At 34.2% G+C, this 16678-nt stretch overlaps 2 protein-coding genes across 2 annotated transcripts; both read left to right on the top strand.

Moving 5' to 3' along the window:
• The first annotated feature begins 5263 nt into the window (after window positions 1-5263).
• On the top strand, window positions 5264-10316 carry LOC133299962 (probable methyltransferase PMT2). Its single transcript, XM_061499450.1, has 7 exons — window positions 5264-5531; window positions 6226-6877; window positions 7011-7221; window positions 7386-7680; window positions 8177-8545; window positions 8802-8879; window positions 9712-10316. The coding sequence occupies exons 2-7, from the start codon at window positions 6233-6235 to the stop codon at window positions 9941-9943; spliced, it is 1830 nt and encodes a 609-aa protein (XP_061355434.1). The 5' UTR covers window positions 5264-5531; window positions 6226-6232; the 3' UTR covers window positions 9944-10316.
• A 3346-nt stretch (window positions 10317-13662) lies between these two features.
• LOC133299965 (protein PHYTOCHROME KINASE SUBSTRATE 1-like) lies at window positions 13663-15174 on the top strand. Its single transcript, XM_061499452.1, has one exon. It carries the CDS (start codon window positions 13663-13665, stop codon window positions 15172-15174), a length of 1512 nt encoding a protein of 503 aa, XP_061355436.1.
• The last annotated feature ends 1504 nt before the right edge of the window (window positions 15175-16678 follow it).

The following is a 16678-nucleotide window of genomic DNA, read 5'->3' as shown; positions in this document are numbered from 1 at the left end:
TCAAGCTTGACCTAATATAGGTAGTCGTAGGTTCTGTAGGTTGACCTAACCCATTTACACCCCTAGTCGCACGGCTTGGTTAGTCTGCATATTCGTTTTTCTAAGTTAACTCAACTTTAATTATTTTTTTTAGATGAATTAATTCCTCTCAGCTTCCATATTCTCACAAACGGGTTATGAGAATAATTTTGAGTGCGGGAGAGTAGAAATAATGGTATTTAAACCCCTTTTGAAAAAATAATATGTGAGGATCGAATTGAGCTTATTTCCTTTTTACTTACTCAATTTCCGGTAACTGTAAATCTAAATTAAAATAAGGATTTTATAATTTTTATTTTATATGAGAAGAGAATTCTTATGTCATAAAAATAAAAGGTCATGTGGAACTCATATATTGAAAAAAATTATATGTAGAATTCATGAACGAAAATGGAATTGTGTGTAAAAAAATTTCCTTGGAATTATAAAACCCTTAGGGGGTGTTTGTTTCAGGAGCTTGTTGAAGTTTCCTGGGGAAGTGATTTTTTGCATTTTCATTACTCCACGTTTGGTTCACACTTTTCATAAATTTTACCCATATTTCCTTGTTGCATATCTATCGACAATTGCAAGTGATTTGTCTGAAAAGTACTGTTGAGGATTGCTTCCTGAAAGGTGGTATTTGTCTGAAAATCTGGAGAAGTTCAAAAAGTGGTATAATCGGTGACTATATTACCCCTCGAGCTTCTTCTGACGCTTGGCTTTGGCATGAACCTCTGATATATTCTCCTTGTTTTTTATCATCGAAGGAAGCAACTCTTCCTAGTTCTTTTTCTTCGTTATTGTTTTCTTCATCGAACCTTCTTCAACATCATCGCTTCCTGAACCCTCGCTCTTCTTCCTCTTCCCCCCATTGTTGGTAACCGTAGCAACCACTTGAAGTTTACGGTTTTCGAAGCAGAAGAAAGAAAAACATAGAAGAGTGAAGATTTTTTTTTATTACAGTTTTGAAAGAGGGGTCACTGGGGTCTGTTTCCCTGTTCGCTTCCCTATGACTTTTCCTGTGCACCATGCAATTGTATTATTACATGTAAACTGAAAAATAAAAATAAAAATTAAACCTCTTCATATTAATTAAAAGATAACGTTTGATATTATAAGTTTTAATGAAATTTTAATATTATACTGTGTTTTGTATAATATCATATTAGATGATATTATTCTGTATTTGATAACATTAAAACCAATCCCATAAAGGGTTATTTCTAAAAAGGGCAGGATATACTTACCACCAAAAAAGTTTACAACCTTTACAACCAATCTGATCACCGTTGATTTCTGTCAATCTAACGGTTATCATTTATTGGAAATAATAATTAATTAATAAATGTGATCTAATAATTTCCAATAAATGATAACCGTTAGATTGACGAAAATCAACGGTGATTAGGTTGGTTGTAAAGGTGGTAAACTTTTTTGGTGGTAAGTATATCCTTCCCCTTTCTAAAATGGTTATTTTGTAATTTTAATAAATTTTTCCATCAATATTTTATTTTCAACCAAACACAAATTCAGGAATTTCACTCAATTTTCCTAGTATTATTTTGGCCTACCAAATAATTTTTTTTACATTTCCCTACCAAACTCATTTTTCAACCATTTTCCTATCAATTACATTTCCCTAGTATTCAAAAAATTTATCATCAACCAAATGCCCCCTTAGTAATCCCACAAGTCTACATATTCGTTAATATATCATGATGATCACTAAAAAAATTATTTTTAAAATTTAATTTATATGAACAGATATAAGATTAAAATGACTTTTATTAGCGCGTGGAACACTTATCGTCACCGCCAATCACGCTCCCATCTCACCGCATTAACGGCAATGCGGGGTCGGCATTTCTTTATTTTTTAAAGTACATCTCTAGTGTTTTAATTTATTCTAACGTATATCTAATTTTAAAATTAGTTTTTTTATAATAGTAACATTAATAGAAATTACTGATTCTTTCATACACTGAAAAAAGAATAACTATTATTTAGTGAAAGTAATTGTAGTTTATAATAACTAACTAGCTATTACATTAAAATTCATTATTTAAAACTAACTTGTTAACTAGTAATATTCACTATTTAAAGTGAATTTATGAATCTATCTATATATAAAATCCATATCACATAATTAAAAAATTACGTGTAAATATGAGTAACTTATTCAAAAATAAAACTATTATAAATTTATAAATAAATAAATTCTTATTATTTAAAAAATTTGTCAAAGAATTAAAATTAGTATTCATAATTCTCTAGCGAAAAAAATGTGGAAGTCTAGGGAAATTTCTTTTTAATAGCCACAAAATAAATAAAGAACACAAAAAAAACTAACTATTGCAACTCAAAGCACGACGTTTCCCAACAGCTTACAGATCAGCAAGAAATAATATTTTAATGTCAAAAGGAGGTTCCTACCAAACAAGATAGTGTTTCTACCCCTCATAGTCTAATATAAAATTGAGTAATGTCTCATTTGGGTCCCTAACAAAAAAATATGGTATTCACTTTCGTCTCTTACAAAACAAGTCAACTTTTGGTCCCTCTATAATTTCAGTTCTTTGAAAATGCGATCCCTCAGAAATTCAATGAAGACCCAATTTAGTCCCTAAAAAAGGAATAATATGGATAATTTTTTTGTAAGGGACGAAAGTGGGGATCATTTTTTTTGTTAGGGACCCAAAATGAGTTTTATTCTATGGAATTCGCCAACCAGTCTGCACACGAGTTACCTTCCCTCAGAGTATACCTGAAAATCACTGGCCAGTTTTTATCAATCCATGTCGGAATGCGAGAAATTAAATGATTCTCAAGGACTGCTGCACCATTTCTTGTGAGCACAATGATCACACTTGTTGAATCACTTTCAATAATGATGTTAAGATTATCCAACATTTCAAGCCATCGTCAACCCCTTAAAGACACTCCATAATTCTGCTTTGAATGAAGAATACTTCCCTAATTTATACGCAAAGCCACCAAACTACTTACACTCATTAGTCATCACAAATGACACCCCCACAAGCAGTTGGACTAGGATTACTGCACGCATCCCATCTGTATTAACCTTGAAGATATGTACGATACCATAATTCTTATGACACAAAGGGAAAATTTTAATTAAAGGTAATTCTAGAAAAATTGGAATTAATCTTAAAATTTTACTTTCATATGAAGAAAATAAAAAATAAAATAAAATAATTGAATGAGTTCTTTTAAATTTAGGATTTGATTAAAATTAAAATGCTTAATTAAGTTATAGATCGAATAAAATATTAGATCTCATGACTTATTTTGGCAAAGATTATTGCCACAAAAATGGCTCAAACAAATTATTTTATGGTTCTATAGCTTTTAAAAACAACAATTCAAAATAGGAAAAAATGTTTATCCTTTTAAATGACACAACTTATATCATTTCACTCTCACAAAAAGGTAGGACCCACCCCTTTACTTTTTTTGTCAACTCTCTCTATCTTTATCTATCTCTTTCTCTCTCTTAAAATGACACAACTTTACATCCTTTAAAATGATATACACTTTTGACAAAGCTAAAGAGATAAGAGATAACAGATAAGATTATGCTTAAGGGATATATGATAAGACTGCTTATCCTATCCACTACAATTTGACTCTTATTAAAACTCTTCACTTATAGGTAGAGTAAAAGTGAGCTGGGTTGAGCCGAATTTTGTCCCAAAAAGTCCAAGTTTATATAAAAAAAAATCAATTTGACCTAGTCCGATAGCATAATACGAGTCTAATTGTTAGCCTAGTCTGACCCGACCCGTTAGCCTGTTAATTTTAGCAGAACATATCAACTTCACAAAATACTCAAATTCCGTTGTTAAAACAGAAATCATAATTTTAACGTTCAAACAAAACCATGAATCACAACAACTTATCACTATCTGCATTTAAGTCATTTTCAGAAGCAAAATGCTCAAACTAAATAACATATATTTCACCAGATCCAACAAATCAATCCATACTATGTAAATTAAAATAACTGCTTGAATTCAACAAATGCATCATGATGCTTGTAGTAGCCAAAAATTTCTCATCATATTCTCTCTCTTGCAAATAGAATTCCAAGGTTACATAATTTGACAAACAATTTATAAATGTAGAAAATAAAAAACAAAATCAAAGAATAGAAAAAAAGATTAAAAAAAAAATCTTTTTATACCTTTTTTTTTTTTTTTCAAGTCATACTTATTATGTAGTCAATTTTCACCATATATTAAAATTTGACGATAAGCATCAATAACTCTTCCTCCAGCCTTAAATGTTGATTCTGATGTTACTATAGAGATTGATACAGATCATCATTTTGTACAACTATAAATAATATTATTTAATTTAATTTAATTTAAAATAAATAATATGATATAGGTCATAGGTTTATAAGTTTGACATGTAAAAAAAAACTATGACATGCTTTTTAAATAAATTTTTTAAAAAATTCGAACATGTTCTAATTAACTATATATAATAAGTTAAATTTAACCTAATATAAATTAGGTCATAAATCCTTACAGAGTAGCCCGACCCACTTACACCCATACTCACTGATATATAAAGAGTTAAGCCCTTTGAACTCCTTGTTTTTTAGTTGTTATTGTAGACGCGTATCCCTCCTTCGACTATACACGCCGGTGACCCATGATCCTCACTGTCTCTTTTTCATAAACTCATTGCGACTGTTAATCAAGTCACAAGTAAGTAATATATAACTTCTCATATAGGTTTTACCTTTGATCGTGCCTTAATCTTTACGCTTTACTTTAGTATTCACGAAATACATTATATTTTTACATTACTGAATTCGATTGAAGGCTTGTGCTTGTATTTTTCTTATATCATTTTGTTTAATTAATTCATATAAATTTTATAAAAAAAATAAAGTAGAATTAATCCTCTTAGAAAATTTTATGAAAATTTAAACCTTGACTGGAATTGAGATATTAATATATTTCAAATTAAATTAAATATTCTTAAAAAGAGAGGAACATGTGTGTGTGTGGAGGAGATACATGTCGGTTTGTCTATTTCCAAATGAATAAACTAGTCACCACATAATTTAATTTATCTCTCACTGTAAAACAAAAACCAGAAACTGCGTAACACCCACCAATTTCTCAGCAGACGCGTAAATACTATTCAATCATTTTCCATTTTACTCATTTTTTTTGTCCTTTTATTTTCTTTCCACTTTTCTGCTGATTCTGTTGCTCTTGTTCATGTGAACATAACATGATTGATGCTGTTGATACAAACTCATAGGGTTTATAGAGTGACCTCTTTATTGACACGTCTCGCTTCTCTTACTGCAACATACATCAAAGCAACATTATTGTTTGGTTTCCTAGAAAATTTATAAAAACCTCTTCAGATTTCTCTCTCTCTCTCTCTCTCTCTCTCTCTCTCTCTTATCTCGTTTCTCCTCGGATCAGATCTTCCCACCCATTGCTTCCCCCAGCTCTATATGATCGGTAAGAGATCTCCCTCATTTGAATTACCCTTTTGTTTTTCTCTTCTTCTTCCCATTTTCTTGCTTTTTTTTTTTTTTATCATTTTTCCTTCTGGGTACTTCCAAAGATGATTTTTTTGAGGTCCATTTTGTACCCCAAGTGAATTATATTTAGTAAGGTCTCGTTGGTCTTCTTCATTTATAACTCTGAATTCGTTTGCGTGTGCCTCTTGCATTGCATTTACCTAAAGCTAGATCCCGTATGATTCTCCTAGTACTTGGTTAGTTGATTGGTGTCTTTCGTGTTTGTGTTTTGTTTTGTCTCTTAACGTTTGTGTTGTTGTTGGGTAGTACATAAATGCATAATCTTTCCTTGTTGCTCGCCAAGTGAAACCTGTGCTACCAATGGAGCTTAAGTTCCACGCTGTTGAGCAGATCTGAAGCTTGCTTTGCATGATTCTTTTTCTCCTTTAGACTATTGTTACAGACTAATAATTGTTTCATGACGGTGGTTGATAGTAAACTAACATGACTCCTTGGAGCTTAATTTCGTTCATTGGAAGTTGCAAGTTGTTAATTTATTCATTGGAAGCAATTATCTTGAACTGACTTAAGATTTTTGTTCTGGATCTTCAGTGGATGATATTGTACTTAGCTTTGGGAATTTGTTAATCTTATCATTTATGTGGTTCTGAATAAGATCTGATCTTTTTCAGGTTCTACATGGCAAAACCAAGTTCAGCTGATGGTAGGACTAGAAGCTCTGTGCAGATCTTTATAGTAGTTGGTTTGTGCTGTTTTTTCTATATATTAGGAGCATGGCAGAGAAGTGGTTTTGGAAAGGGAGATAGCATAGCATTGGAGATTACCAAGAAAGGGGTGGACTGTAATGTAGTTCCAAATTTAAGTTTTGACTCTCACCATGGTGGAGAAGTTAGCAAAATTGATGAAGCTGATTCAAAACCTAAGGTATTTGAACCTTGCAATGCTCGTTATACTGATTACACTCCCTGCCAAGATCAACGGCGTGCCATGACCTTTCCTAGAGAAAACATGAATTATCGAGAAAGGCACTGTCCCCCTGAGGAAGAGAAGTTACACTGTTTGATCCCAGCGCCCAATGGGTATGTAACTCCATTTCCATGGCCAAAGAGCCGTGATTATGTTCCATATGCAAACGCACCCTACAAGAGCCTTACAGTTGAGAAGGCTATTCAGAACTGGATCCAATATGAGGGCAATGTGTTTAGATTCCCTGGTGGTGGAACCCAATTTCCTCAAGGTGCAGATAAATATATTGATCAAATCTCTTCTGTTATACCTATAAAGGATGGGACAGTTAGGACAGCACTGGACACTGGTTGTGGGGTATGTTAGTCATTACAAATTCCTTAGGGCTTATATCAAACTCCTTTTGTTATTCTTGTGCATGCTAATTTGATTAGAAGCATAATTCGTTTGTTTTAGCTTTGTATCCTTAATGTAAGGTTGTTTTGCTCAGGTGGCCAGTTGGGGTGCATATCTTTGGAGCAGAAATGTTATTGCTATGTCATTTGCACCAAGGGACTCTCATGAAGCACAAGTACAGTTTGCTCTGGAGCGTGGTGTACCTGCTGTCATTGGTGTTCTGGGAACCATAAAATTGCCTTATCCATCTGCAGCCTTTGACATGGCACATTGTTCTCGCTGCTTGATTCCTTGGGGATCAAATGGTGAGAAATATACATTGAAACTGTCATCTTTTCTATGAAGTACTTGTTGTAAATAAGAAAGCACAATGATTAATTGTTCATCCTTGTTCTGTTTGATTTGGCATCTTATATCATAATACTTGTGATAGTAGCTGTTTAAAAGTACATTTTGGGTTCATTTGCAGCTGGAATGTACATGATGGAAGTTGACCGAGTTCTTAGACCTGGTGGTTATTGGGTGCTTTCGGGTCCTCCAATCAATTGGAAGGTTAATTACAAAGCCTGGCAGAGACCTAAGGAGGAACTCGAGGAAGAACAAAGAAAGATTGAAGATATTGCTAAGCTCCTTTGCTGGGAGAAGAAGTCTGAAAAGTATGAAATTGCCATTTGGCAAAAAACTGTAGACTCAGAATCATGTCGTAGCAAACAAGAAGATTCTAGTGTAAAATTCTGTGAATCAACGGATGCTGATGATGTCTGGTATGACCCTTCATCCTGTGTTAAACAATTTATATATTTAACATTGCATTATTGATATTCCTTTTATTTCTTCTATTAACCATAAACATAAACATATGTGTGTGCATAAAGCTAAGAGAAAAGTAGTGGAGAAAAATGAAGAAAATGAAGAGGAAAATTTGGTTATTCTATTAAAAAGAAAATCATTAATCAAGTGCCTATTCCCATATGGTTCTGGAGGAGCAATTTTCCCTCCTCTCCCAGCAGAAGCGAAGTGTGTAATTTCCGCTGTTACATCGGTGATGTTTGCATGCTTAATTATGAAAAAGATTGACAATTCCAATTTATATTGTTTACTATATCATATGAAGTATTGAGAAATTCATCCTTGTCTTTAATTTCACACAAGGATGTGTTTGTTTGGATTTTATATATTTTGAAAATTTGAGCAACACTTAACTTGTTTTCAGAAGTAAACGGTGTACTGACTTGGAATGGCTTTGTTTTGTGGCTACAGGTATAAGAAAATGGAGGCCTGTATTACTCCCAGTCCTAAAGTTTCTGGTGATCTTGAGCCATTTCCACAGAGGCTATATGCCATCCCTCCTAGAATTGCTAGTGGCTCTGTTCCTGGAATTTCGGCTGAGACATACCAGGATGATAACAATAAGTGGAAAAAGCATGTAAATGCTTATAAGAAAATTAATAGACTTCTGGATTCTGGAAGGTATCGCAACATTATGGATATGAATGCTGGATTGGGTAGTTTTGCTGCAGCTATTCAATCTCCTAAGTTATGGGTCATGAATGTTGTGCCTACTATAGCTGAAAAATATACGTTGGGTGTCATATATGAGCGAGGACTTATTGGCATCTTTCATGATTGGTATAGTTTCCTAACTACTTCCTCCTATTTATTCACGACATGTCTTGATCTTACTGGTCATGACTGTACTAATCTTTTAATGTTATTCTAATAAAGTTTTCAATTTTCCAAAAGTATGATATGATATAGACATGTAGTCTGCCAATTATTATGTTATCTTGTATTGAATTGTGACTGGCTGTACAATTTTTTGTAATCAGCTTTACTTCTTCCTCACATTTTTTGTTGTTGATTTAAGTGTGCCTTTATGATTCAGGTGCGAAGCCTTCTCCACGTATCCAAGGACATACGACCTCATTCATAGCCATGGTCTCTTTAGTCTGTACAAGGACAAGTAAGTGTTCCTTTGATTAAATGTGTATCCAATTATTCTTCCTGTTATTTTTAAATTTGAATTCAGTATCCATCCCTAATCAATATTTTTGGGCTTGCTTAGCATGCAATTATAGTTTAGCTGGAATGAAAATGTTTTTTGCGTAACGAATATTGGAAATCGACACACACAAATCACACAAATCAAGAAAACAAAAAAGAGAAAGGGAAGAGAAATTCACACAGAGGTTTACCTTGGTTTACCCAATGTAGACTACGTCCAGCTTGTCTGTACTATATTCATCTCACCGTCACTCGTTACAAGTCAGTCGATTTACAAGGGAATATAAATAGGATTTAGAAAACCCTAGTTGACCCCAGTTGGCTTTTTGCTGATCTCGCGAACAAGAGTCTTCATCTGAATGCGAAGTATGAGCCTTACCCAACAACAAGCTTAAACAACTTGGCTCGGAGTTGCAATGGAATCAGCAGAGATCATGTTAGTTGGGGACGTTTGTTGAGTCTATAATGTGGGCTTGTACATCCTGTATGGTTAAATACATTTTGAACTCTGCTTTATTATGTGTATTTTTTAGGCTGTGATCTCATATAAAATTGTTGATCCTTGCAAGTAACAAGCATTTAGAAGCATATTATAATTATATGTTGTCATGATTCCCTGGCTTCACAGTTCTGTGACTTGTTGGTCTTTTTATGCTGCTCCTTGGGGATTCATCCAGTGGTTACCCCTTATAGTGAGATTGCTATAAAAGCTTTTATGGCTGTCTTTGTTCACTCAGCAGTCAATTTTCGTTCTTGTGCCTCAAAAGCTTGTTTTTGATAATTCAATGCAGATGTAATATAGAAGATATTCTTCTGGAGATGGACCGGATTTTGCGACCAGAAGGTGCTGTTATATTCCGAGATGAAGTTGATGTCTTAATTAAGGTAAAGAAAACAGTTGAGGGAATGAGATGGAATACTAAAATGGTTGACCATGAAGATGGTCCACTTGTTCCTGAGAAGATACTAATTGCTGTGAAGCAGTATTGGGTTGCTGGTGCAAATGCCACATCAACACAATAATCACTGAAGACAAATTGAAAGGCTTGGCCTTAGGCTACCAGTACCTTTCTGTATATGATCCTTACAGAGTTCATATGGTTTTGTCATGATTTTGGCTTAACTAATCACGACACTGGCACAGGGAGGTCTGTTACTTGAGTCATGCACAATTATCACCTCGCTCGGGTTTTATGGTATTAGGCATTTTTTTTTCTCATAATTTAATTATCTTGTTATACGATGTTACATTCAAAAGTCAAGCAAACACTGGCTTTTTTGTTTTTAATAGTTTCTCTTATTTATCTGAATTTTAAGTTGCAGCCTCTCTATTGGTCCATTGTACTAGTTACAGTTTGTCTACATTTTGTAACCAACTATCGCGTATGGTTCTATCTTCATAGCTAAAATTACCTCGTATGCTTGCAAGTTGATTTAAATTGTTTGTTCCCTGATTCAGCTATTCCTAAGTTTTCATCGTCTAAGAAATGTTGCAAGACTAAATTAAATTGTTCAGTGTCAGCTTCAATTGTGTCAGAAAGTTAAAACCGAACTATTTTTTTTTTTACGAAAAATAGCAATAGACATTAACATAGCATCAAGCATCTAGTGCAAAACTAAGAAGAAATGAATTTGTTGGTCAATTCACCTGTAAGCCTCTAAAATTCGTTTAGATTGATACTTCTACAATCATTGTTGATGATACCTATAATTTGATTGAAGGTGATTGAGACTAGCTTAGTACTAAAAAGATGAATGCCTGCCATATATATATATATATATATATATATATATGAGGCAGGATCCTTTGACACTGGTGTCAAATTTGAAGTTTGACACTTCATCTGAGAGCTGTTAGATCAAAAAAGATCAACGACTCTGATTTATGAGCATGTGACACCATTGATCTTTTTTTATCTAACGAGATGAGGTGTCAAACTTCAAATTTGTCACCGGTGTCAAAGGATCCTACCTATATATATATATATATATATATATATATATATATATATATATATATATATATATATATATAGTCTATCGGAACGTAAGGTTTTGTTCAGTCATCGCATTATAACAATGTATTTCCGGGAATACATAATTATAATATTTGTTAGAGATATATAAAACCATTAAGGTAGTCTCATCCAACATCTTAAGCTTTTGGGGTGAATTAGTTCTTTACATGATATTAGAGCTTCGGTGTCACGGGTTCGATCCTCATCGTCTCCCACTTTCTCTTGTGGAATTTCTTAGCACAAGTAGGTTGGGTTTGATGCATCATCCAACTCTCAAGCCCAATGAGCTCTCTTGTGTGAGGTGTTAGAGATATATAAAACCATTAAGGTAGCCTCACCCAACAGCTTAAGCTTTTGAGTTAAATTAGTTCTTTACAATATTAAAGTTATATTTTTTTTTTCACTTTCCACGTCAGCAGACAAGTTTATGAATAAAGAGAGAAAAAATACAACTTTAACATTATAACTATGTATTTTCGGGAATACGTAATTATAATGTGGTGACTGGACAAAACCTTATATCCAGTTACTGGAGGCTCAATTTTTCAATATATATATATATATATATATATATATATGGGAAAAATGTTTATCCTTTTAAATGACACAACTTATATCCTTTCACTCTCACAAAGATGTGAGACCCACACCTTTTTTTTTGTCAACTCTCTCTCCTCCTTTATCTATCTCTTTCTCTCTCTTAAAATGACACAACTTTACATCCTTTAAAATGACACACACTTTACCCTATATATATATATATATATAGATGGGCTCCACTCAGCTTTCTTGGTGAGCTAGTCTTTTTTGTTCTTTTCTTAGCATGGCAATGAAATGAATATAGTCAAAACACCACAAAAGTGGATGTGCAAAGGAAATTATGTGCCTGTGAAATGTAAATTATGTTACCATAATAGTTATGAAGAACAAAATAATGTGCTAAATTGCAAACTCAACCGTGGATCTGAGCCTGCTACAAGCCACAACCACAAGAAAAGACTAGGCTATCCTGAAACATAACAAAACCCATATTTGCTTCTAATTGAAGGTCACGAGCTGAAGCTTCCCAGGATGCGCTGCCACAGAATATTTACCTCAGCTGACAGTACGGCTCACCTGTCCATTCTGTTTAAGGTACACTGCTGAGAATCCAAAGACAAGCCAGGCTAGTCCTGAGGGGACCCTACACAATAAGGCTAGCTAGGAAGGTTGGTTTGAATTTATTGAAAGGAAATTCCTAAACATTAGTTAAGCTAAGATGTTAGACACTTAGACGTCTCCTCTAAGCAATTAATTAGTTTTTCTAAATCAACATTACCAATGTGGGAGGTGCCTCTTTTGAGATTATCTGATAAGGGACTTAATCTCAATTGACAAAAAATCTAACCCGAGAATATCCTTACCATACAAAATGAAAAATGTCACTTGCGTAATGGATTGTTGAACAATTATACAACTTGATTAAATGCCAGCAATTAATCAGTTCAAATTTAACAGTATTATCTGTCATATCCAGAATTTTCCTTAACTGAAGGGCCACCTCCCTTGTCTATATTAAAGCCACTGTAACTGGGGTCCGCTGAAGCTATTTATTATATATCCTTTATTTGATTTTTGCTTAGAGTGTGGTGTATACTAACCATTATGAAATCTTGTCAATATTTTATGTCTGGTTGGTTTATATGGTTGATATGATAGGCTGATTAATGCCACTGGTAACAAAAATTCTTGCTTTGTTATTACTGTCAATTTTGTGTGGACAGCATATCTCTGGATCAAACAGACAAGTTTTTGCTGGTTGGTTGGAATAGTTTTTCTAGTGTTGGCATTCCAAGCATGAACCCTTGTTCATTTTCCATAATGTAACCAAGGGATCAGTGTGCAAAAGCACCGTTCTATCTCAAACAGCTGTAAATTGTATTAACTGCACTCAAGCACCATTTAGTTCCTTTGTGTCTTCTCTTCAGTGCCTGTCACAACTAAATCTCACTAGTACTTTTGATTATTTAATTTTTTTATCTTTTAAAGGTGTATTGAACTAGAATGGAGAATATTCACTAGGATAAATCCTATAGTGAAATGGGAAAAGCCAATAATTTTGAAATGATGGGACTACAGATTATCCAATCCAAGTGGACAAGAACATGTTTCTATCTCTTATAGTTGTCACCCTTTCTCCTGGAAGGGGACAAATCAATGGGGTTTCCAATATAAGGAACATAGGCAATTAGGCTAATGTATGTTATTAAGCAGATTATTAATATATATTGTTATCAATCTGACTTCAAGAAATTTCCGCGTGAAAACTAAGGATGAAGTGTCAATTAGGCTACAAGCACATGGACCTACCTACTTGACATTTTGCATATTCCGTAAGCCTTATAGAGCTAGCTGCTCATAAATATGCCATTCACCCATTCACCCAATCATTTTGAATTCTCTCTTGCATCCATTTCCTTTCCCTCTATCTAGCTTTAGCCTTGCCATTACATAATCAAGTTTTCTTTCAAGCTTGCTCCTTCTTCACCTTTCCTTACTCTTCTGGTCCTTTCTTACTAAAAAAATTCTCATAATAGTAATTCTTTTACTTCTATTCTTTGTCTTTAACACTTTCTTTCTTGTTTTATTCCTCTTCTGCCTGGTCTTCTGTAAGCCTATGTGCAAACAGATTCTGTTGGGTCTATTTTCTGTGAGTACTTAAACTTCCCCCAATATTCCTTTAACATGGTTGTCCTAACAACCACTGCCAACAGCAGCCTCCATCAGTTGCAAACTTTCAACGCTCAGAATAACAACCACCACCTCCGTGATGCTTCCTTCTCTTCATACTTGAATAGCAATGAAGATACCTTAGCTGAGTCAAGCCAAAATTTAAACCCCTTTATCAGAAACAAAAAGGATCCTCTTCACCAGGGAGCAAAGAAGGAAGAAGATGGAGAAATTGGAGTTTTTGAGGCTGAAAAGTACTTCAATGGAGGGGAGATGGAGAGCCAAAGAGTTGCTAATGTTGATGCTAATAAGAACCAGTACCAGAAAGAACAAACAACAGCAGAAACTAGAAGGTATAAAGTTCAGTATGGAACTCCAAGTGTTCGCTCTGAATCAAGTTGGAACAGCCAAAGTGCACTCTTACAAAGTGTTATGAGGAATTCTTCAAGGAACAGGAAAGACAAGGTACAGAGAAAGAGTTTTCTAGCCGGTCTTGGTTGCAAATGCTATTGTTCTGATAAGAATTCTGTTGATATTTGCGACCATGCAGAAGAAATCAGTTTCAACAAAACTTCTACTTATGGTGTAGTTCATGGAAAAAAATCCCCAAAAAAGCTCTTCAATGCTGATCTAGATGCTAATCATTCAATCAAAATAGATAAGCCTCATGCAGAACTCCTGATCAACAAAGATGTCAACTTTCAAAAGCCAGAGAAATTAGATATGGAATTGAACAGAGAAAACGATTTATCATTCTCAACTCTGAATTCTAGATCAGGAAATCAAATGGTCAAAATGCAACTTGAAGAAGTAGAGAACCCAAGGAAATCATTGGAAGTGTTTGGCTCACCAATAATGGATGGCAGGAGCAAGTCCTTGAGCTTTGATAAAAGGTTGATTATGCCCTCTTGGGATGCTGCTGCCCCTAAAATGGAAGAAATTGATTTATCTGCAAATTCTGGTGGAAACTTCAATGATGATGGGAGTGATGCAAGTTCAGACTTATTTGAGATTGAAAGCCTCACAGGAAAATCCAATCCTTTCCTTGCTAGAACAACATCCAATGTTGCTTCTGGCTGTGCCAGCCCCACAACTTGTTATGCACCAAGTGAGGCAAGCATAGAATGGAGTGTGGTCACTGCTAGTGCTGTAGAGTACTCAGCAATGTCAGATTATGAAGATCAAAGGCCAGTAGCAACCATAAGGAGTCCAATAAGGACATCCTTAACTTCCTCAAATGCTAAACCAAAAGTCAGCAAAGAGATACATAGGAGGCGTCCTAGCATACTGTTGGGTTGCAAGAGCCAGAAAGCTGTGGGAGTTGCTGTGGATGCCTTCACAACACATGAGAAACCAAGATCTAACCCACAAATTCGTCACAAGTCAGACACCTTCCCTCATGTGACAAGGTTTCATTCAGAGACAAAGGAGGGAAATTTTGGTGCAAGACATGGCCAACATGCTTATGCCACACCCCCACTTCAGCGCTCACACTCACCAAATTCTTCACAACTCCTGTACATTTAGATGTAGCTTGAATGCATGTATATCTTTTTCTGTATTTGGAATATGTTCAATTATGTATCTTGATTTAGTATGATAGAGTTTTTATTTTATTGGCTCTTGTTTTCCAACATCAAAAAAATGATAGCAGAAGTATATAAGCTTTTAGTCCAGAGTCCGGAAGGCAAATAAAGCATCTTAGGGGCATCAAATCCCCACCTCAAATGGGAATTGTCTTGTGTCTTTCTCTTAGATCTTCATATATTCTTCTGTTTGCTCTGATATATTATTCCATTCAGTTTCTTCTGTTTCTGGTAGAAAAAACTTGATGAGAATGGATGCTTTGTATTCATGCATTTGGTCTCATATAAAGATAGATGGGATGGGAAAGGTGACCTCGTATTGTCAAGGCATTAGAAAGTACCTATTCCAATGCTATCTCTCATCAAGAGCATGCTTGTTTATGCATTGTTGGATCTGATCCTAATGTACCTTTTTCCTGTGTTGCTGGCTTTTACTGCATCCAACCGACAAAGATAAAAAGGTGATTATAAAGCTAATCATCCTTCAAATACAATTAGGAGTAATGATAGAAAATTATGTATTAGTAATTTCTCCTTTTCTTCTACAAAAATTGAAAAATTCATGCCAAAACATTTTAATCATGTGATGATAATAAGAGCTTATATCCTTAAGACAGATAAAAGGTATAACTAATGGAAAGCTCTTTGATCAGACATCTGTCTCCTCAAGGATAGCATGTCTTTACAGCAACATTCATCTAACAAAACAACAATATAACTACAATACCACCTTTATCATGAACCCATATAAAAGCAAGAAAAGATTAAGGGTTTTCACAAGGAAGTGAAAAGAAGAATAAATTGGATCCAGGAAAACATCCCATCATGTGATAACATGGATATCAATCGTTTATGACAAGAAATCCAACATTCAACTAACAAAAGCGACACCTAAATATGAGCACCAAAGAATGAAGCCAGATGCATTTAATTCCATAACTACCTCATGAATAAGGTTGTCCATAGAGTTAATCATCTTTCTCGTGTCATGGCCAATAGTCCAGAAATCTATCAGATTTAATCGACATAGAGAGACTAAAATTAATTTTAACATGCTATATAGTACCATGCTATTTGATTCTGGTTAACTGAAAATAGAGCCTATAATTTGAATCAATGCTTGATTCAGTTAAATTGAAGTTCAATTCATGTCTCAAATCCATGCATATATAGTATCTGATTAAGGCATGCATGTGATAAAATAATGTGATACTGTGGTCAAGAAGCTATTTATCTTTGAGAAAGCAAAAGCAGATAAGATATTAATGCCGCAAAAAGAGAAGATATGATACAAAATATAATGTCATCCTGTGAACTTTATTGGTTGAGAAACCTTTTATGTGGTCCAAATTAAGAGATTAATGGTCCATTCTACCAATAAGAATATTAAGCAGTTGTCACACTTTTAATGTCTATGCATTATTTTTGATTGCTGACTAAAGATG

The sequence above is a fragment of the Gastrolobium bilobum genome, unplaced genomic scaffold (genome assembly GCF_033153095.1).
Source record: "Gastrolobium bilobum isolate Gb01-03AN ecotype WA unplaced genomic scaffold, APGP_CSIRO_Gbil_v1 utg1055, whole genome shotgun sequence".
In the NCBI taxonomy this organism is placed as follows: domain Eukaryota; kingdom Viridiplantae; phylum Streptophyta; class Magnoliopsida; order Fabales; family Fabaceae; genus Gastrolobium; species Gastrolobium bilobum.
This window is presented reverse-complemented; position numbering and strand designations above follow the sequence as displayed.